Source organism: Pholis gunnellus (assembly GCF_910591455.1).
Source record: "Pholis gunnellus genome assembly, chromosome: 7".
Taxonomy (NCBI): domain Eukaryota; kingdom Metazoa; phylum Chordata; class Actinopteri; order Perciformes; family Pholidae; genus Pholis; species Pholis gunnellus.
The window spans coordinates 25,920,756-25,943,403 of NC_136533.1; the positions used below are offsets into that span (position 1 = coordinate 25,920,756).

Genomic DNA, 22,648 nt, shown 5'->3' on the forward strand with positions numbered 1-22,648 from the left:
TCTCCTCTTTTATTAAACCAGTGTTGGCGCTCCTCACCTTGGACAAGGCTTCCCCACCCACCTCTACCTAACTCTCTTCCCCTTCTTCCTCTGCGTTCTCTTCAGCATCGATCAGATCTAAGCTCAGCCTCTGAACACACCCCCTCCACTCCCTCCTTGCCTGATCATTGGTTGGCCACAGTGTCACATCATCATCATCACCACCATCATCTTCCGGCTGGAACAGAGTAGAACGGAGAGCAGAGGTAGAGAAACAGGAGGAGGAAGGAAGAGAGAGAGAAGGGATGTGGTTGGTTTAGAATAGTGATGGGATGAGCAAGGATCGACAGAGAGAGGAAGGCAGGGTGAAGAGAGAGACAGAGATGGAGTGTGCAGAGAGGGAGAGAGAAGGGGAGGAGGCAGTCAGGGCCAACCAATGAGAGCAAGGCATAACATCATCAGCTCATCTGCCTGTTGTGTTTTCAGTGAGTTAAGCTTAATAAACAGTGTGTGTGTGTGTGTGTGTGTGTGTGTGTGTGTGTGTGTGTGTGTGTGTGTGTGTGTGTGTGTGTGTGTATGTGTGTGTGTGTGTGTGTGTGTAACCCAGTCCAATACGATTATACAGTAACAGTGATCCCATGGAGAGACAATGGAGACATTTAACCATGTAGCCATAGTCATTCAGGAAGCCGACAGTCAGTCAATCACTCTTTCAGTCCACCAGCCAGTCAATAAACCAGTCGTTTGGTCACTCAGTCAGTCAGTCAATTAACAGTCATTTTACCCAGTGAAACAACAAACCAATCAGTTACTAAGACATAAAACAGCTAGCAAACCAGTAATTCAGCCAATAACAGTCAACCAGTACTTAACATCGCCATATTATGTAGAACCTAAGTAATGATTCTGTCATTCAGCCAGCCAGTCAGCAAGACTACCAGGCTAAACAGTCAAAAGGTCACTTGTCGAACCAGAGAGTTAGGCAGTCAAACCAGTAAGTCATTATGTCAGTCAACTAACCAGCCAGCAAACCAGCCAATTAGGCATTCAGTCAGCTAAAAAACAAATAAAAAACTCTTTCAGTCAGTCAAAGCTTATCGCGCAGCCATCTTTAACAACGCGGTACACTGGAAAATCAAGCTACTCAATTATGCACAGACACACAGACACACACACGCACACGCACACACACACACACACACACACACACACACACTAATGTATCCTTACAGAAATCTATTTCCTGGTTACTCAGCTACTAAAAAAAAGACTTATTTAACTTGGATTACTTCTTCACCCACCTGCAAACAGGACAAATAAATGAGACAGGGCAACTTCACTCCAGTTCATTTAGCCTCGCTCAGTAGAAATGAGGTTTGTATTTCGCAGGCAGGACAAGCTGCTGTCTTTCATCAGTCCATCTATACAGAAGCCCATTTTCCAGGTATAGTTTGTTCCACTCGTGTAAACGCTTCCTGGTGAGTACATTTACCGCTTTCTCATCGTTATGGACTGCATTTGTCATCTCGAGCCTCACAACCTCTCCAATAGCAGGGTCTTTCTCTGAGCTGCTTTGTTTCCCTCCTAGGTAGTGTGCACAACATTTTGGGATAGCACCTCAGTGCAAGCTGTGATGTATTTGTTGATATCCAGCGGGATACGAGACAATATGTCTGCATCCATGTTAATCTTCCCAGGCCAGTAATTATCATTAAATCACAAATCACAAAGTTCTCCTATCCAATGATGTCCAACAGCATTTAGCTTTGCTGTGCTCATGGTGTAGGTGAGGGGGTTGTTGTCTATATAGATTGTAAAATGTGGGGCATAGCACAGGTAATCTCTGATTTTCTCACACACTGCCCATTTCAAGGTTAGAAATTCCAGCTTTCCACTGTGTAGATTGTCATTTTTCTTAGCAGGTGTCAAAATTCTCAATCCATAACCAATGGCCCTCAATGTGCACTAATAACATTAGTTTGGTTTTGGTGGGGTGTTTTTCCGAACCTCCGCTGCCTCTCACTCTCCTCACTGGTTATTCTCAACACGTGCTTGAGAATTGTCTCATCTTTCATCTCAGCATCAGAGAGAAGGGGTTTTAGTTTCCTGCAGATATCATTATGTCTATGTTCCTGACACACTGTTTGTAAGAAAACGTCTTGGACTGTAGCTCTGCTGTATTTAATGCTTGCATCAGGAAGGTTGGATGTAAACAGTATTCTCTGGTTGAGTCCAATTACTCCGTAGAGCAATTGTTGTGGCGTCTCATTAACATTATGTTGAGATCAACTCCTGAAATAGTTCAGTGCTATTCTTTTCTCTTAAGTGAGACTGTAAGAATGCTTTAAGTTCTGCCACAGTCACATCATCCTTATTCCTCAGCATATCTTTGTTGTTGCCAGGTTTGATTATCCTGAGCACCGTACTATATCTGAGTCACTAAAGTCCTCTTGGATCCCTTCATCGATATGTCTGCACACATTACCGTAGGTGATGTCTGATGTGTGATTGCCAATTTGACCTCCCTGAATTCTCTACGCTGGAGATATGAAAGTTCTCTGATGGAGAACTTATCACATGGCTGGAGAGGACTGGGTTCAGACTGGTCACGACTGTGTACTGTCTCCCATACTGAAGTGGCATTCGTTCATCCATGAATTCCAAAAGTTACATTATATTACATTACAATCATTTAGCAGACGCTTTTATCCAAAGCGACTTACAATAAGTGTATTCAACATCGGTATTCAAGAGAACTACTAGTCACCAGAGGTCATAAGTACATCTCCTTTGTTAAACAAGTATCTAAGAGCATAAACCAGAGCAGACGTACAGTGCAGAAACAAACTAATATGAATACAATAAGTGCTAAGTGGAAGGCTCAGTGTAGTACCTCTTGCACCGAAAGATGGGCAGCGACTCTGCTGTCCTGACGTCAGTGGGGAATTCATTCCACCATTGTGGGGCCAGGACAGGGAAAAGCCGTGACCGGGTCGATCGGCCGCAGGGACCTCTGAGCGACGGGGCAACCAATCGCCCCGAGGCAGCAGAGCGAAGTGGCCGGGCGGGGGTGTAGGGCTTGACCATGGCCTGGAGATAGGAAGGAGCTGTTCCTTTCACTGCCCTGTAGGCTAGCACCAGAATCTTAAACTGGATGCGAGCTCTTACAGGGAGCCAGTGTAGAGAACGGAGAAGGGAAGTTGTGTGGGAGAACTTGGGGCGATTGAACACCAGGCAGGCTGCAGCTTTCTGGACAAGCTCCAGAGGTCTGATGGCCGACGCCGGGGCTCCAGCAAGTAGTGAGTTGCAGTAGTCCAGGCGGGAGATGACCAGAGCCTGGATGAGCACCTGCACCGTCTCGTCAGTGAGGAAGGGGCGAATCCTCCTGATGTTTTAGAGCAGGAATCTGCAGGAATCTGCAGGAGCGTGCAAACAACGCAATGTTTGCTAAGAATGACAGTTGGTCGTCCAGGGTCACACCCAGGTTCCTCGCAGTCCGAGTTGGCGTCACCACGGTATCATCAATGGTGATGGACAGGTCTCGGTGCGGGCAACCCTTCCCTGGGAGGAACAGTAGCTCGGCTTTGTCCAGATTGAGCTTGAGGTGGTGTGTCGTCATCCACTTCGAGATGTCAGCCAAGTACGCAGCGATGCGTGCCTCCACTTGAGTGTCACCGGGGGGATATGACAAGACCAGCTGGGTGTCATCAGCATAACAATGGTAAGAGAAGTCATGCGAGCGAATAAAAGAACCCAGAGATGTTGACTTTACTGACCCAACCAGTCAAAATTAAAGCAGCCTTCATCTCAAGTAGACTAGACTACTGCAATACCCTATTTACTGGTCTTCCTAAAAATCTATTAAGAGGCTGCAACTTATCCAAAATTCTGCAGCTAGACTGCTGACAAGAACAAAAAAGAGAGAACACATCACTTCAGTCTTAGCTACGCTTCACTGGTTGCCTATAGTCTCCAGAATTGATTTTAAAGTCATTTTACTTGTCTACAAAACTCTAAACGGCTTAGGACCGGCCTACATCACAGACTCCCTGTTGCTCTATGTTCCTCCACGAGCCCTTGAATCCTCCACCGCTGGGTTTCTAGTTCAAGAACAGTCTAACCCCAAAAACATTAGAGAGGCAGCCTCTGTTGACATTTTCAAGCACCACTTAAGAACATATCTATTTCGCCAAGTCTTTCTTTTTTAACTTTGTGTTCCACAGAGTCCCACATCTGTCTTTCAAATGATCTTTTATGTATTTAAACATTTTTATGTCTATTCATTTTTATTTATGATTTTTGTCATTTTAAATGTAAAATGTTTACCATCAGTTGAAATTGTTTAATTACATTTTAAATGTAACTGCAGTGAAGCATGCAAATGGAGCTAAACTTAGAAATTCACAGACGCAGCCCCCTTCATCAGTCATCAAGTGGTTATAAACCTCTTGAGCCCGAGATCCCCCTTTAAAGGGGGATTAGAGTGTACACATGTAGTACAAATCACTTTTGAGAACGAATGAAATGATATTTTTAAATATTTAAAAAACGTACATAATGAAGAGATTCTGATCAAATGGACCATGTAACCTATTTTAATCACTCAAAAAAATATATATACACAAAGTACTTCAAAGTACTACAAGTACTACCACAATTTCACCTATTTCTCACCAGGAGAAGCCGAGCAATGTTCACAGTTATCGATCCCAGCCGCGATCTACGGCACTTTTCAGACAAAGAGAATATCCACGTGGAGCAGCAGAACAAACTACTTCGAACTGTAGCTTCAGAATATTTATACTTTTAACTGTTAAAAAGTTATAATTATTCTACCTTGGATCAACACACAGCCTAACAGCATGAATATTGAAACGCTTCGTACCTTTTAGATGTTTTTATGGAAGAAAATCGGCTGAAAAAGATTGAATCCACTTCCTGCATTTGCAGCTTCTCTCTCTCTTTACTCGCCCCAAAACAGCTGTCTCTGACAAGGTTCTATGACGAATGAGTAATAATTTCAGTTTGGGCCAATGGGTTTGACCTATGGGGGCTGATCACAGTTTTCGATTATTTTATTGGCTTAAAATTCTGTAAACAACTCAAATACAATGCCCAGAGTCTCCCGGATTCAGAACTGTAAGAATTACGCAAATCGGCCAATCACAGGCTGTGTTAGGTTCAAATACATCCCGTAAAACTGAAATTCTGACGAAAATTAGCCATATTTTACAGGTTTTTATATAGCCCAGGCTCTCAAAATGATGCCAAACTGCTGTAATAGATAGATTGAACACTATTAGTGATAAACGAAGTGAAAAAAAAAGTTATCAAGAATTGATATCCCATTGATTGAACCAACTGCACTCATGAACTAACAATATGTGTGTATTTTGCATGGTGCATATGACAATAAACAATTTGAACTTAAATACATCTGTAATTTCAGCACTCTCTCTCTCTCTCTCTCTCTCTCTCTATCTCTCTCTCTCTCTATCTCACCCACCCTCTCTGTGTTTGTTCTCGCCTCCTGTGTGTGAATGGTGTGTCATCGTTCAGGTCTCCATGGGAGGGGAGGCTGTGCGGCTCAGGTCCTACCAGTTTGGCAACACCTGAAGTTACTCAATGTCGTCTTGGATCCATTCTTCATACATGTTTACAATCTCTCTATAATTCTGTCTATTGCATGTCTGTTCATCCTGTGAGAGGCATCCCTCAGTTGCTCTGGGTTTCTTCCATTATTTCCCCGTTTAAGTTTTTTTGGGGGGGGACACTTTCTTGCATTCTGTTTTTTTCCTTTGGAGTCCAGCTATTTCCTGCTTTTGTCTTTCTTTTTTTGTTTTAGTGCTGGTTGCTGCCAGATAGTGCTACAGGGATGCCAGAGAGTTGGCCTCTATTCAGTATCATTTATTCTAACTTCACAAATTTTGCTTGTGAAGTTGTGCTTTTCTTACTATCACGTGTAACGACATTGGAGTTATTTTGGGCATCCAGAATTTTAGAACATCTGGTTCACTCTCTCATAGACAATTAGTTTTAATATGTTTTATTAGCACAAGTTGTGCTAATAAAACATATTAAAACTAATTAATTAAAACTAAGACAATATTGCCAAAGCGTCAAGTCAATACAAGACCACTGACAGTTTCAATGAAACGCATAAAAGATCTACACTTGACATCAATGTGAAAGTGACCTCAGTTTGTTCAGTGACACTTACTCAAGACAGCGGATGTCAAAATAAAAGTGGTTGGAGAAATGATGACACCAGCACAATGCGTTAAAATCACCATTTTATCAGACAGGAGATTAGTGTGTAGTTATGTCATTACATATGTCATTATGCAACAGTCCACATGCATATGCTCCTTATCCATAATCCTTAAATAAACAATAGAATATCCTCATGGGATTAACACTGAACAACATATGGTTAATATCCTAAACACACACACACACACACACACAGTCCATAACCGGCGTTAAGCACGTCCCCCATTTTCCTAAACACTGGTTCAATAAGCAGATGACTGGTTCCTCTTGGCCCACTTATAGAACAATAGGCAGACTAAAGGTCACATACACAAGACTGTGGGAAGAGAGAGCGAAGGCTGGAGGGATGGGTGAAGGGAGCTGGGAGGTAGATGAAGGGCAGAGATGGGGGGTGGGTGATTTAGAAGCTCAGGCGAGGGAGGAAGAAATAATGATGCTGATGTCAATCACAATTGTCTGGACATATCAATGGTCCTAATCTTTCAGTGACCCTTTGACCTTTCCTCTGCTCCTGTGTTTCTTGATCTGTCAGACGTCGCTTTCTGCTATGTTGTCGTGTTCCCAGATGTAAAGTGGAATCATCCATCAATATATTTTTAGATAGAGCTTTCGTTTGTCTCGGGCGCTAGTAGCTTTTGTTAGTTAGCTAACGTAGTTCTGTTCGACGAAGCTAACAAAGCACAAATTGAGTACAAAGCAATCCTTCCATTCAAAGAGATCATCTGCTGTTGTTGTAGATGTGTCTATGTCCCTGTCTCTGGTGTATGCTTCAGCCTGTTTTTCTTAAGAGTCCTTCTCTCCAGATGGAATCATAAGCTTTCTCAATGTCAAAGAACTGAAGTCATTACTTCCTTTATATTGAGGGCCTTTTCTTTTTTGTTTAATTAGAACATCTGCTGTGGATCTTCATTGTCTAAAGCCACTCTGATATTCGTTTAACAACTTTCTTTTGTCTAAAACATATGACATCTATTTACATACAGTAAGTGGGAAGTTAATGCTATTGGTCTGTAGTTTTGAATCTGAATCTTTCCTGGTTTAACAATTTTTATAATTACTGCCATTTTCCACTTTTCAGGTATCTTACTTCTGTCCATATCTTATCAGTTTCAACATTATTTCTAAAGCTCCCTTCGGTAATTGTTTGAACATAGCATAACATAATTGATCTTGACCCGGAGCTGAATACCTGCTCTGATGCCCTTCTCATTTCCCTGAAGGTGAATTCCATATCAGAGCTGAGCTGATGTCTACCTTTTCATCTTTTAAAACTTTTTCTTTCCTTTGTTAATGTATGTCGGTAAAGTGATCTCCACTGTGAACACTGGTGAATACTCTTTCGAGAAGGTTGGCCTTTTCAATATCAATAGCTAAATTATCTCCATCTACTAGAACTGGTATTTTACTGATTATCCTTCTCCCATTCATCTTTTTAACCATATTCCGTACTTGATCTACATCACTTTCTCTTCCAATAGAAGAACACAACTGTCTCCAGGTATTCTTCTGAGCCCTTTTAATAATTTAGCTCTCTTTTTTAAAATATTCTATCACATTTCCCAAACTCTGGTTAATTCTTGGAGCACTATTTCTTTCTTTAATTAATTAATTTAATACAATTATCTTATTCCCAGTTATCACATGATACCTTCCAATGCAGCTTTACTTATCATACATGTAACATCACTAGTATATTCATTCCTATCCATTTTAATGTAGCATCATTCTGTAAATTTTTTCCATTGAGCCTTTTGAAAGCACCATCTATAAGTAATGTCATGGATACATTAATCAGTATTTACAGGATATATAATGGGAAAATGATGACTACCTATGTCATCATTGCATATTTTCCATTCACACAGACTAGCCATATTTGCAGAAACCAATATTAAATCAATACATGACATGCCATTTCTATGTATATCCAAACGCATTCCTCTACCATTGTTTCTACATATGAGATTCCTTGTGTTAATAATTTCTTCAATCACTGCACTGTTATTATCAGTAGGATCACTTCCCCATAAACTATGAGCATTGAAATCTCCACAGCAAACTACAGAATTATTTTGATTGAGTGTTGTGTTCAGCACCATCCAAAGCTGTGTAAATAGCATGACAAATTTAACGGGTCATTAGTACCCATTTTAGACTTTGTTGCGTGTCATTTATACGCCACTTATTGCTTGTAACTCAACGCCACAACGTTTCTGTGAAGCAGTTGGGGGTTATATTTAGGCAACGGCTGCCGTTTTGTTGTTCTGTACTGACTACGTGTACAAGTATACGCTTGTTATTCAAGTACTTTGTAAACCTCACTTTGCCTAAATCCTTCTCTCGAGCTTTAGCTTTCGTTAGTAGTTTATTCAGTGGTTCAGGTGTCTATTTGTGGTTGGCCAACATGAATGATTGAAGCAGAGAAACGTACTGTCCTCAGTAAAGATGCTATAGAAATACAATATTTATTCAGAGTATACATGGAAACTCACATTCTCCTCCATATATTATATTAAGCAGGAGAAACCGCGTCATTGCTTCACTCACAGTACACAGTACAAGCAATACAATTTCAAAATAGTTAGAAACATTTCTGGAGAGTAAAACAAGTCTTTTAGTTTTCAATGCTAGATAAAAATACCAAGCTACAGCTGCAGGCAAACCTTATAACATCATAATAGAGAACTAATACAGAGCTACACTTATTAGAAAACTGGCAAATGAAGCAACGTCTGCAATAATGAAACATTTTCCAATCACCTGTTACATGAAAAAGTGCATATGCCTTGTACACATCATATCGCGTAGCTACAGATGCTGTACTACACCGTGGAGCCAAATATGTAGCAAAGTAATTTGCTAATGTGTGCTAAGAGTTGTCAAACTGCTTCTTGTCCCATAAATGTGCTCAGTTCTGGATGAGTTATCATGTTTGTGAACAGAGAAATTAGTCAGTATTGTTGCACTCCCTTCCCTCGTCTTGAAGTCAATGGATTATTTGAATGGGCTAAATCCCTAGAACACTAGTCTTCCTTTAGTTTAGTGGTGGCGACGTGAAGTCATGTGACCGTGGTGGAGTTCCTTTATAGCCTAACGTTATTTTTTCACTTCTGCTGATTGTATTCACGCTTCAAAAATCATAAAGTGGTGTCCATTTGTGAAGATTATCTTGATGAACAAAACATGTAAGTATCATAAACATTTCTCTGTCACAGAGATTATTTTCTGTAATAATCCAATGGAAAAATCCCCATTGGCTGTTTGTGGAGGGAACCAGTGTGATGCTAACTTCCTGTTGGCCTACAAAAACACATCTCTATATGTAGACATATTTCCAGATGTCTGTACATGTTTGTAAGATTCAGAAAACACGTAAATGGCCTTTTATTAATAAGTGAAACATTGAAGTATTTAACTTCAAGAGTTGGAAAAAACAGCTTTGTGTTCCACCTCAGGAGTGCCTATAATTGGCTGTCTTCTGACATGTGACTTTTGCTACTCTCCTGTTGTTACTGAGATCTGTAAATGTGCGAGGTGATCCGTCTCACGCTAGTGCTAGGAAGTGTCGCTTCAATTAACTTCAGTGTACTGCCTCTGTATAGCCGGGTCCATTCCTCTAAATATATCAAAATTTAGAGGTTTTTTTTTTTTTAATATTTGGCATTTTCTATCAGGCCACAATAATGCAGGGCACAGTAAAATGATGTACTGGTGCTGAGTGAAAGTAAAGCATTTTACAGTAAGTATGTGAGTATCACCTTCGCATATTTCAGAAACTGTTCATCCGATCTACTTCACACTTGGCGGCTGTATTGCTGGGGAGTGTTGAAGTTTGTCAAGTTTGGACATGCGACATGTTCATTATCAAACTTTGAACGGTTGATAGTGCTGCAAGCAGCCCTTCCGGGAACCAAGAAATCGTGTGCGCCCAGAAAACCTAAAGTTACAGAGATTGTCACACACATTAGCGATTCATTGGTTCAGTGGGTGTGTAGCAAAAGAAACACTCAAAGGACACCCGAAGGAGAAGCGTGTTTGAGGTGGACATTTTTTCAGCTCTTGAAGCTAAATACCGAGGGAGATAAGAATTTGCAGCGGTGGTCCTTATTTTCTAAAGGGCCGCACCAAAGTTTTGAGCCAGTAAAGTAGAAGAGAAGTGGCTCTGCTGAAAATTGTGCGTTAGGTCACATGCAATATGTATATTAAGGCGTCCCTGTTCAGAGGCAAAGACTGGAAAATTAAAGCGGGTGCAGCTGATTTATCACTACACACTGACCTCGGCAGCAGAGGACAGTGTGTCTGAAATTTGGGGAAAGCGTTTGAAAAATTTGCACACCTTTTATTGGTTGCACATACAGGATAAGAGACCACAACCAGGTCCAGACAGTGAGCACATAACCAGCCCCAATGTCAAATAATGACATTTTATTGCCTGATACCGAAACACAAGGCACTCTGTGTTTCAACTAAAACTCCAACCAAAAATAGACGCCAAGAGATCCTGACCAAGCGTCCTTATGTGAAGAGTTGGGAATGAGAATGTGTTGACACAACACACAGAGCAGCAATGCTACAAACATGTTATTGTTAGGTTTTCTTTTACATGACTTTACCTTTTATGTTTCAGATAGCTGCCTCTTGCAAGATTAATATACAAGTTCCAAATCTGTCTTCTCTTCAACAACAGAAAACCATTTCTTCTAAATTTAGTCAGCGGCACTTTGTGTGACTGCTCTCATTTACATCCTTGGACTTTTCACTTATTAATAAAAATCCATTTACAATGAGTACACATTCTCAGATTCCTTTACACATATATAAATCATATGTACATTTAGAGATTCAGAGCATGCATTATTTTTGTACATATTCTTAACTCTGTTTGCTAAATTACAGATTCGTGAATACATTTACAAATGCTGCTACACACAAGCTACGGCTACACACACGCTACGGCAAGCTACGGCTTCCTGTGCTCATTCACAAATCTGAGTACTGATTGAGAAACAGGTTTGGAACTCTCTGCACACCTTGCGACATATTTGGCCCCAAACATTCACCTTCTCTAGCACCTTATCAGCCAGCTGCCCTCCCCAGTTGTTGGAATGTTCTGAACAAGGACAAAAACACAGTTTGGGTTTGCCTGAGCTAGTGGGCTGCTAGCAAGACTCGCTAAAGGAGAACTGCTCCACTGAAGGAAGAGTTCAGTGTTGCTAGCGCTAGAGGCTATTAGTGCTGTTGGTGTGCAGACTCGAGCGTGGCTGAGCGACCGTGCTGTTGTTGTTGTTGCTGCTCCTGCTGCAGTTTTTCTTACCCTCTGTACAGGACCTGCTCTCAAGATTACAGGTCTTGCCTTGCTCCTCTTTTAGGAAGAGGTCCACCAGGAGAATCTTCTCCTTATGGATCTGGAGGCTGATGTCTTTAGGGATGTCTGGAATCAGCCAGTCCACAATGTCGCTCATGAGCATCACAACGTTCTGGTAGAAATGAATGCAAGAGAATCATGTCACAATCATTTTAATTTGTTTTCTCTGATTCATTATAAAACATGAGCCATGTTGCAGGAAACATGATTTATATTGATTTTGGATTCTTCCAGTGTGTAAAACAGAAAGTAGTGAGTAGAAGTTACAGAAAACATCAAATAACTAAAAACCACCATTGTTTGTCCTGACTTTTCTCGCAGAAGTCGAGAATCGCCACGTGGCAGATTTGGACCCACAGTAAATCCCAGTAAATATATTTTTTTCAAAACTGTTGTTTTTGTAATGAGACACCAAAACAAATGGAGATACAAACAACCAAAACCCTTATTAATATGGTAAAAGAAAAATGATCAAGATAAGAGATCACACCAGCAATCCCCCTACCATAGTCTATGCACAGGGTTCCAGTCCATTAGAGCTGAAAATTAATTTAATTAAAAATAATTCCTCCATTAGTTCCTCCATAAACTCACATTGTAAGAGTTTATAGTCTATCATACAAGTTCAGTGTTGTTAGGATTCATCTGATGTGTTGAAATGATTGCTGTATCAGCTGATGATGTAATAGGATTTATGAACAGTTCCTTGTCAGACTTACTGAGTGTCCCTAAATACAAATTCTAAAAATCCACATAAACAGTTTGGGTTATCTATTCCTACTTTTCTGCATGATTCATCTTACCTGGAAAACAATAACAAAAGCCAGTCGGACAGCCAGCACTGCCCAGAATTCCTTTGATATCTCATATGGAGTGGTTGACCAAGGGGGTTCTCTGTAGTCCTTATACCTTTAGAGACAAAAATACATGTTCTGGTTTCATCTTCGATTCTTACTAATACTATCATCCACTAGTGTGATCCAGTGACCCAGAGTTCCACAGAACCTCAGAAACCCCAACACAGCGTCAGGACCTCAAGGTTAATGTTCTCTGTTTTTCTATATATCAGACTGGCAAGATTTTACCAGCCAGGAAAAAATGTTTGTACGTTTCTGCAAACCATGGATACGTTGAACGCTGTCATTTCTTTTGCATTTGTGCTGAGCAAGTATTGAAAGCTAGTTACGTGGTATAATAACGAGTATAACAAACACTAAAATCCACTGAAGAAGACTTTCACCCAGGAGACCCATTCGTGTCCCCTGTGAAACCGTTTGTTTTGTAACATTACGAAGAAAGTCTTCTAAGGGCAGTTATTTTAAAAGGTGCAATTGGTAACACCTGACCACATACTCAAAATAAATAGGGGTTATTTCACCTCCATCTGGGTCCATACAATCTAAATATACAGTCAGTTTTTAAAAAAAAGTCAACTACTAACTAACAGTAGGGCAAGAATATGCTAAATTCAACCAATTTGCTAAAACCCTGAGAGCCAGTGAAAACAGAGAGCTATCTTAGTGGGCCTATTGTTTACGTTAGCTGTCTGTGAGTTTACTGTGACGCTAACCGCAGCTGTACGGTCCGTATAAGCTTTGATAGTTTGTTTATTGGATTAAATCCAACAAATCCAAGCCAGCACCATCCTCTTGTCCACTCTGCAGTCAGGAGACCAAACTGCCAGAAGAGAGCAGTTAGCATTCAGCAGTATGGGGAGATCATCAGTATCTAAGTAAATCATCTTCCACCTGTACTATGGAGGGGGAAATCTAGATTCTTTGCTGTGGTACCAAAACGTCATTGCAGCCAACGATGCTAATGTTTTTGTTATTCTGCTTGATAATTATAGAGTCCTGTTCTAACCTATAACTAATGTTTAGGGATTTTATTAAGTAAGTAAAGGGATCAATCTAAGTTGTTGTTGTTATCACTTCCTGTGGTCATGTTTAGACACAGTCTAAGAATATGTCCTAAGCCATCTACAGAAAATGCGTTCATCACTGATGTTTACATTTCATATCTTCTAACTTGAGGGTCAACCAAAAGCTTTGTACTTTAGAGTACTTTGTACTAATAAATGATGGATTTAAAAAATTGCATCTCATAGTAACAGGTGACTAACAGTGAAAATGGTATTTGTACTTGTGGAAAGGTTTACGCACAATAGTACACTACACTAGCTGCATGCGATGGGTCACCAGCGTTCACAAAGTTTTCCAGTATGTAGGGCATACTATAGTGGAGCCCTGCACAGGCCAAAATAATCCAACCCCAGGCTGACAAAATCTGCAATTTCTTAGCCCGAGACCAACATCAATCACTTTAAGTTCTCTCTGATGTTTGGAAAACCACACAAACACACAATGAAAGGAGAATGGAGAATGAGAATGAGCTAAAATCCAATTTGAGGAGGTTCTATAAAAAACAAACAAATAAAAAGCCAGTGGACATGTTGCACAAATCTATATCGATCCTTTGTAAAAGGTACAGGTAATATGAAAGTGATACATACAGTATATGTATAATGATGACCACTTTACACTTTAGATCATGTGGTTGCAGAAAGCTAAATTACTACAGTTATGATTCGGTAAGATATTTGCATATCATATATAAAAGGTGAGTAACACTGATCATGGTAGTCCTCAAATTGTTTAATCTTTAAGAGACTTTAGTTTATGCTATTTTCAACCGGCTGCAAAAACTGTTGGTAGTCGTCAATATTTATTTTCCCCTGAAAAAGCATGAACCACTTCGAAAATGATCCAACTTAGTAGTTGCACTACAATGAAGAAAGTACAGACAGCGGCAAGCTTTTCTGATACACATGAGCTGATAGAATATATTCTTCCATTCCACAGATTTGATTAAATAATGTATATTATTGTAATCTGTCTGCAAAACAAAGACAGATTACAATCAGATTAGTTGGCCGAATTAATGGAGTGATATGGCCAAATTATAGAAGACAACAACAGAAGAGTAAGGAAAGAATCTCCCTGTTCAACTCTAGAACAGTTTCCTTGTTGAACTTCATCTTGAGAGAAATTCTGCAGCAGCATCATAAAACTCAAGTAGGTCCATTCTGCCCTCTAACTTTCTTCGAGGAACTTGATTATTTGGCTTAATCCATCCCAAAAAGGCAGCCATTTTAAAAGTTAAACCTCCTTAAGTGTAAGTTAAAACTGGATCACAGTTTTAATTGGATTTTAAAGTTTTGGTACAACAGAATTAAAAATAATCTAGGTTTAGAGTCAAAGCTAAACTGAAGTGAATCTTCTTCTAGTTTTAAAGTTTGGTGCAATATGATTTAAAGTTAAACCATGATTTAATCAGGTATACAAATGAATTATTATTATTAATAATTATTTTTCTTCGAATGAGTTGGTAATAATATACATTTTAGATTATTACTGTTCTCCCGTCTGAGTTATTCATGACTGCATAGGATCTTTAAACATTGGTTTCAAATGATTAATTACATCACATTAGAAATGACAGCGGTATGTTGATGTTTAAAAATGCTAAATGTGTTTTTTGTGAAATTGAAGGTCGTGAACTGAGACTGATTTCCCACCTGCACATCTCGACGGGGTAGCCAAGGTACAACGGGTCCATGGGCTCTTTGCCTTGCTGGAAGTGACTGACATTAAAGTAGGACAGCGTGTTGTTGACAAATCCATGCATGGAGCCGTCGGGGCTGTACATGTACTGGTAGACCATCCGAGGGATAAAGTCTGAGGTGAAGGAGATGACAAATGCCTGGGTGGATGGGGGGGGGAGTCAGAGATTAGGGAAGGAAATGGGAGTTAGAATGTGCAAACAAGACAGTGTGGAATGTAACAACATACAGTGTCAGGTTGAAATGAAACAGTCCACTCCTGCAGGTGATGAACCCTCTACTCGTTCACAACCCACTGAGACACATGACCAGTTTTATATTCGCGCTTGGCGCCGTAGTGTGAGCCTCTGCGGACGCTGTGCGAGCTCCGAGTATGTACGGAGGCAATTATACTCTCTGCGTTGTGCGCTGCATTATTCTCTGAAATGCCAGAGGGTGAACAAACAAAATTAACTGTGGGGTAGGAGTGTAGCCCAGTGGGTGTAACTGGCAAAAAGCCATAAACCAACCTTAACCATGCCGAGGAGGGATTGTAATTATCTGTAAACTCACATCTCATATTCATGGACTAGTTTATTGCCTTTAAAGAAAAACAGTCAAGTATTAAAAGCATCATAAAGAAACAAAGGTTGAATATGATTTGGCTGCAAAATATTTATTCAGACCTCCTGTTTCTAAAGCATTTAAGAGCCAATCGCCCTTCTTTGTATAATCCTTAGACATGTAAATAGTGCTATATAATAGTCTCATAGTATCCCACAGGCTGTTCTCTATTTTTGCCACCAGCAGTCACTAAGTGGAACCCTCCTCACTAATCTGCAGTAGGGAGTCCCAAAGCAACGTTACTGTAATTATTAACACTCTGCTGTGGTTCGACAAGCAGTTGAACCTCTGATTAATTACACAGTTTAACCATCTGAAATAAAGTTTTCACTATCGGCTGATATTCAGTAAAAACATACGATCAGAACATCGGTATTAATGCTTTCTATTCGCCGAACCCTGATGATGCTACATGTTGTGGCAATTTATCATGTTGTTCTTTTTAGATAACTTGTATCGCTTAACTTTGAACATTGAGTGCATGCAGACGTTGCAAAAGCAGAACTTGCCACCAAACAAATGTATCTTATGTCTGACTTGCTGTCATCTCAACCTGATGGTTGTGAGAGCTGACAAACCAACACTTTCTCACAATAGGCAGGAATAACAGCACCGGCCTCGGCGTCTTGGCTCCATCCGAAAAGGGAGTACGGGGGGGTGGGTTGAAATCAACAGGGGGATAGCTAGTAATTTAGCAGCACCAGAGCTAACAGCCAATGTATTGAGTTTCTATTGAAGGTAAATTATAAAGCTATCATAATGTTTTCAAATGTAAAATGTAGTTTTTGGTGAGAAACCTGAATAAATACAGTTGCTTGAAGGAGATGATTTCACAGCAATATGAAATAGATATTACAAAGGAATTATGACCTGTTTAACTTCCTAACACTAGCTCTAAGCAACTTATAATACATCATTCAAATTGGTGCTACTCATGCCAAGATTTCTTTTTAATCAAAGCATTTATTCAAATAAAAAAAGCAATCATGTTACAATCCATTTTACCTTAATGCAGCACAGCACTTGAAAAGACCATGCTAGCAAAATAAAGTACTGTTAGCCAGTATTTAGCTGGTGTTTGACTGATATCCAACACACATTTGAAACCATTGCTCTGCTAGCCAGAGTTGAATCACAAACTTTAAACCTTAAACAACTGAACCAAACATGCTAACAAATGTAACATTATTCAACCATTTTAAAGAAGTTCGGAAGAAATTAACGGTACATAAAGTCATCCAACTTGCATGTGCTACCATGTGACGTGACACAGGATTTCCACAATAAAACCACGAGCAGCATATTCAAAATATTCTGGGCCATAAACTTCCATTCAACCTTTTAATATTATCCTTAACATAATTTAGCACATTCAGAAGGTAATGTTATCCGTTTTGCTGAGTTCTGATGGATAGACTAGACAAGATTTTCCAGGACATCTTGTATTTTTAATGACTTGAAAATAGTTTTTCAGGTTTTCCAGGTCACGTCGGAATCCTGCATTTGTTCACTCTGGACAGGTTGTCAGACTAGCATTCAAACCTAAAGGCAATTTTTTAGCTGACGTAGTTAAGTACGTAAGGTACATAACAAATGTAAGGGAAAATAAGGTGACATGTAAATCTGTCTCCTAGGTGAAAGTCTGTGTTTGTTTGTCCCATCCATTCCTCCCGATCTCCTTCCTAGGTGGACTTCCTCACTCTTTATACTAAGTAAGTTGGTGTAACCATCTAATAATAGTGGAGTTAGTTAAAAGCCTGGTGCGTGTCATACAAAAGTTAAAGTGTGCGTTGTATCAGAGACCAAGGTTCGCTGACCGAGCGTCAGCATTTGACAAGTTGGGAGTGAGGACACGTTGGTTTCAGCTCACACACGGTAAAATTCAGCCGCAAGATGTTTTATAGGAGCAGATAGAGCTGTGTCTGTCTGTCTTTGGCCAGTGCTAAATAGCATTTAAAGTTTACTATTTTACTTTACTGATGAAAGTTCACACGTGGATGTGAATGTAAACACCCTCAAAGTGTGTTTCAAAATCACTGTGATTTACAGAGCGAAAACCTTCATAGTACACTACATGCATTACAATCAATAAAAATGAACACATGCATGTTTTACTTACATTAATGATGACGGCCACATTTGCTACCCCTCTTAGTAAGTTGTACCATATACCTGTAGACACAACAATATGTATCAACTGCTGGACTCTACACATGCAACTTATTTTTACTACAGTGAAGGAAAAAGTTTCTTTGCATTTTGTTTGTTGTAATGAATATATTTACAGGAACATTTACAGGCACATTTCACCAAGATCTCACCTATCAGGTACTTTTATGCATATCATAACATGCATAAGAGGTCTCATTCTGATCTCTTTGTGTAAGAGCTACAGTATGTTGAGTATAACCCACCAATGTCTTTGGCTCTTGCTGCCACTGGTCTTCGCAGCTCCGTCACAAATTTCTTGGCGTCCAGTCGTATTTCAATGATGTTGTTGAGCAGAGCGAAAAGCGGAGCCAGGGGGAAGGATGCCACGAACAGTGTGACAAAGCCAAACTGGATGACTAGACATAGAGGAAGAGAGAATAATATATCAAGTTATATACTTTCATTTATCAAAGCCCTGTATAGTAGATACATAACTCAAGAATTGATATACTAATCATGACAGTTTCACACAAATGTCTATCAGGATAAAACACTTTCTATGACACCCATGTCTATAAATGCATTGTAAACATACTATTAATGTGTTATAATCTGCTTGTTACACTGTATAATTATAGTTATAAGCACAACAATAATCACAACGCATTCAGTTTTTTTGCATTTCTAACAAGGTCAAGTATCAGAATACTTCATAATTGCTGGTCAATCACTGACCTTTTTTGCAAGGATAATATATAATAATTTCCATAGTTGTAATACATAATTATCATTTTATAATGCATTATAATGTGATTAGAAGTTACTCTAAGTGCTCATTTTTATAAATTATTATGTTCTTACATAGACTTAATTATATTTTTTTCCTTTACTTTAAGTCCAAGTGAAACTGAAATTAGACGGAAATTAAAGCGTCTTTAGCTTCTGTACTGTGAGTGCTCCCCAGTGAAACATAATATGTGAGCAGTGTACAGTTACAAGAGGGATTAAAATAAAATCCTTCACATTTGATTGGACCATTACAAAGTGGGCGGGCTTTGAGGGTAGCACAATGAGGAGCAACAGAGGACTGATATTGCACACACACCTCCCTTGTTGCTGAAATTTGCAGATTGATTGATGGATTTTATGATATTACTGGTACCAGCTTATATAAAAACACTTCATATTTTGATATCAAAATACGAAGGAATTCATTGTTTTGTAATTTGTTTGCATATATCGTTAAATAGGTGAACGATATGACCATAAAATAGCATTTATTTGTGTATTTTTTTGTTTGTGCATTATATCAAATTAAAGTCTGTCCATATCAGTGCTATAAACAAGATCACTGAGTTTGCGTCCTGAATCTGCACACAGTTGTATGCATCTGGCCTCTTGTGTCAGGAGCTTTTATAGCTAACTTGACCAGTGACAACACAGATATGCTGATGCCCTCTAGGTGTCAGTGATGACCTCTGACCTTTCCTAAATATGGAAGCATTTGGTGCATTTGTTGTTCCATCAGGTCATGGCGTTAGATATGTGTCACTGAAAAGGAGAGGATGACTTTATTTTTAACTTGCTTCCTGTGGTCTACCACAGCAGTAGGATACTGGCACATGATCTGATGAGTCATCATTCAGACCAGTTAAACATTGATGGTCTTTGATTCACTTTCAGGTGTCAGCCAGGCATTTATCTTTAGAAGATCCCATAAAAATCCTACATGTGAACGCTCTGCTTCTGTTTTTGTCTGGTGTCGAGGACACAGAGTGTGGTACTGACTCATTTCCATGTATTCAGGTGTTAACCCGGCAAACGGCTCCAGGAAGTGGTCAGTTTCATATCTCTGCAGCTTCTTCTGTCTCTCTTCTTCTTGAAAGGCCCCTTGCTTTGACCGAATGTAGCGAATCAGCTTCTTCAGCTTGCTGAGGAACACACACACACAAACACATGTCAGACAGACTGTCTCTCTTTCCCTTCGTGGTATGCATCCATGCATAAAGGTTTGGATTAATTTAGTTTTGTTCTGTTTATTATTTTGCTGATAAGTCCTGAGAGTCTGTTTTTGTGTTGAGCTAGGATTCCCCCTAGGGCGTTGTAATAATTACTAGAAAATTTCGCAAGAAATTTTGACAGTGTGGCTTCTACTGCCTGAAGACGTCGCAATATATAGCTACACGATGTTACCGGTAGTATCGTTGAGGTTCAATTGAAATATCGCTTCTCTCTTTTCTGCATTTTAGATTCATACTCTTGGTTTGAATCTTGTATTCGTGACAGTCCACAAATGATGGGAGCTAACGCTCCCATCATTTCTGTATTTGAGATAAATACATTTGTTTGAGAAGCCTTTGGAAATGATTTCTGTACGAACCTCATTCTGAGCTTCATGTTAAGATACAGTTACTCAATGGGGCTTTTATTTTGAAAGGGTGGGACTGGGTGGGTGAGAGAGGGGGAGAGGAGACATATTCATAATGTTTGACACAAACAGAGGTTATTAAATGACAGGCTTCATCACAAGTATTCCAGTTAGGATTCACTCTGTGGGGCTTTTATTTTGAAATGGGAGGGGGGGGGGGGGGTTCCAATGACTGTATGATAGAGAGAGACACAGAGAGACAGAAAGATAGAGAGAGAGTAGAGAGAGACAGAGTGAGTGAGCGAGTGAGACAGGCAGACAGACAGACGGTCTAACAATGGCTTTGACTGAATATCTCCAAGTCGTGTGTGTGTGTGTGTGTGTGTGTGTAGAGAAACAGACAGAGAGAGCCTGCGTGCGTGTATGTAACTGGTTGCCATGGTGAGGTGACGCACCTGGTTGGAGAAGCAGACTGATTAAGAAACGTTACAGTAAACAGTGATTTTGAACAAAACTCCTGCCTCCTTTTAACAAAAAGCAGGAGTCTGAGTGCCAAAATATGGATACCATGAGAAAGATAAGACTCTGCCGAACGCGCTGATGTGGTTTTTATGTTTGTAGTGTAAAAAATGTGGCTTAACTGGCGATGTAGAAATGGGATACCGTGTTCTGTGGAAGATGTTTTTGAAGCAAAATTTAACATTGGTCTCTATGGAGCAGAAAGTTGGTTTTCCTCTCAATTAAGTGATTTTCTGCCAAATGTGTAAATGTGCTGGATTCCACAATAAATTTTCTATGACAATGACAAGATTAGCTACTTTAGAATCTAAAAAATATATATGAAGAGTAAAAATTATGGAGTCAAAGGCAAAAGACAAATATTTTTTTCACAAGATTCTGAAGCTCCTCTTCACTCTAGCGGTGACATCACGCACTCTAAGCTGCGCAAAACACACCCATTATAAAGGCAGGAACAGACCCAAATTTTCCTGAAACTTAATCTGTGACTTGATGAAAACTGTGCTAGCTATCAAAATGTACATTTGGCTCAATAACGTCCAGCGTTTTGTCTAGGTTTTAAACTTTAAATCATTTTTCTACGTTAAAGTATGGCTTGTCAATATGGGTCCAAAGTTCAGTGTTTTCTTTTAGCTCTCTTCATGCAGAAACCCCATTCAAGTCTATGGGGCTGTGTGAGGAGTGTGAGGAGAAGCGCGGCAAATTTTTGGATAAACATTATTATTAGTATGTTTAAGCCTGCAGGATTACAGTCAGTGTGCTTTGGCACAGGCAGTTTTGCTGCCTTTGTGCCACAAAGCCACACTGAACTAGAAAATGCATTTGCTGCTGAAAATGCGTTGGAATGCTGAAAGCTGAAATGAATTGCAAAAACATTGCTGAAAATAGATATCCAATTCAAAAAAAAATTGCAAAAAGCTTAATAATTCAAAAAGTTTAAAGATTACAAATTGCTGAAAATACAGAAATGGGAGACTACCTGTCTGAAAAATGTTGTAGCCCGAAAGCATTTAAACTGCACTGATGAAAACCCTTCTAGTTGAAATGTTGAACTATGGTGTCTGTAGCTGAAAGTATGAGGAAGAAGAAGGCTTTGAAAGTTGAAGAAGTTTAACAGGATTTGAAGATTTTCTCCATAGATATCCCATTCAAAAAAGATTGCAAAAAGCTTAATAATTCTAAAAGTTTAAAGATTAGATTACAAATACGAAACGTCATATCACCCATCTCCTGAAAGAGCTGAACATTTTAATATTTGAATGGTTTCTGTAGCTTAAAAAATGTCAGCAGTAGTGATATTTGTTGTAGTAGTAGTAGAAGTTGTAGTAGAAGTATTATAAGTAGTAGAAGTATTAGTAGCATTAGAATAAGTGTGTGTGTGTGTGTGGGGGGTCCTCTAAAAGTATCCAAGACCTGAATGACTGTATGAGAGACACAGAGAGATAGAGGGAGAGAAGTGTATGTGCACGTGTGTCTGTGAGTCTGTGTGTTTATCAACATTGCTGATTACCTTAATCACGAACACCTGTGTGCCAGCAACCTGTTCATGGAGAACAGACAGGGAAACACCTCTCAAACAAATCCTGAAAAACCCATAACCGTAGCTCCTATTGCTCCGATAAAGAGGTTAATACATTAGAGAGGATGAGTTGAACAACAGCTCCTGTAAAAATTGTGTCTGTAGTGTAAAAAATGTGGCTAAACTGGCAATGTAGAAATGGGGTACCGTGTTCTGTGGAAGATGTTTTTGCAGCAAGATTTAACATTG

At 39.6% G+C, this 22,648-nt stretch overlaps 1 protein-coding gene across 4 annotated transcripts in view; it reads right to left on the bottom strand.

Annotated features, from left to right (window-relative positions):
• Window positions 1-77: 77 nt before the first annotated feature.
• Window positions 78-22,648, bottom strand: part of LOC306698143 (anoctamin-1-like) — an 85,121-nt gene continuing 62,550 nt past the window's right edge. For 2 of the 4 annotated variants that reach the window (XM_079162325.1, XM_079162328.1), the window contains 6 exons: window positions 19,782-19,924; window positions 18,257-18,409; window positions 17,962-18,014; window positions 15,195-15,379; window positions 12,421-12,526; window positions 6,302-11,729 (listed from right to left, as the gene is read on the bottom strand). In XM_079162325.1, the coding sequence (XP_079018451.1) occupies window positions 11,472-11,729; window positions 12,421-12,526; window positions 15,195-15,379; window positions 17,962-18,014; window positions 18,257-18,409; window positions 19,782-19,924 (898 nt within the window). In that variant the 3' untranslated portion in view covers window positions 6,302-11,471. Of the gene's footprint in view, window positions 218-6,301; window positions 11,730-12,420; window positions 12,527-15,194; window positions 15,380-17,961; window positions 18,015-18,256; window positions 18,410-19,781; window positions 19,925-22,648 lie in introns of those variants that run through there. The other 2 variants (XM_079162326.1, XM_079162327.1) reach the window with 2 other exon arrangements.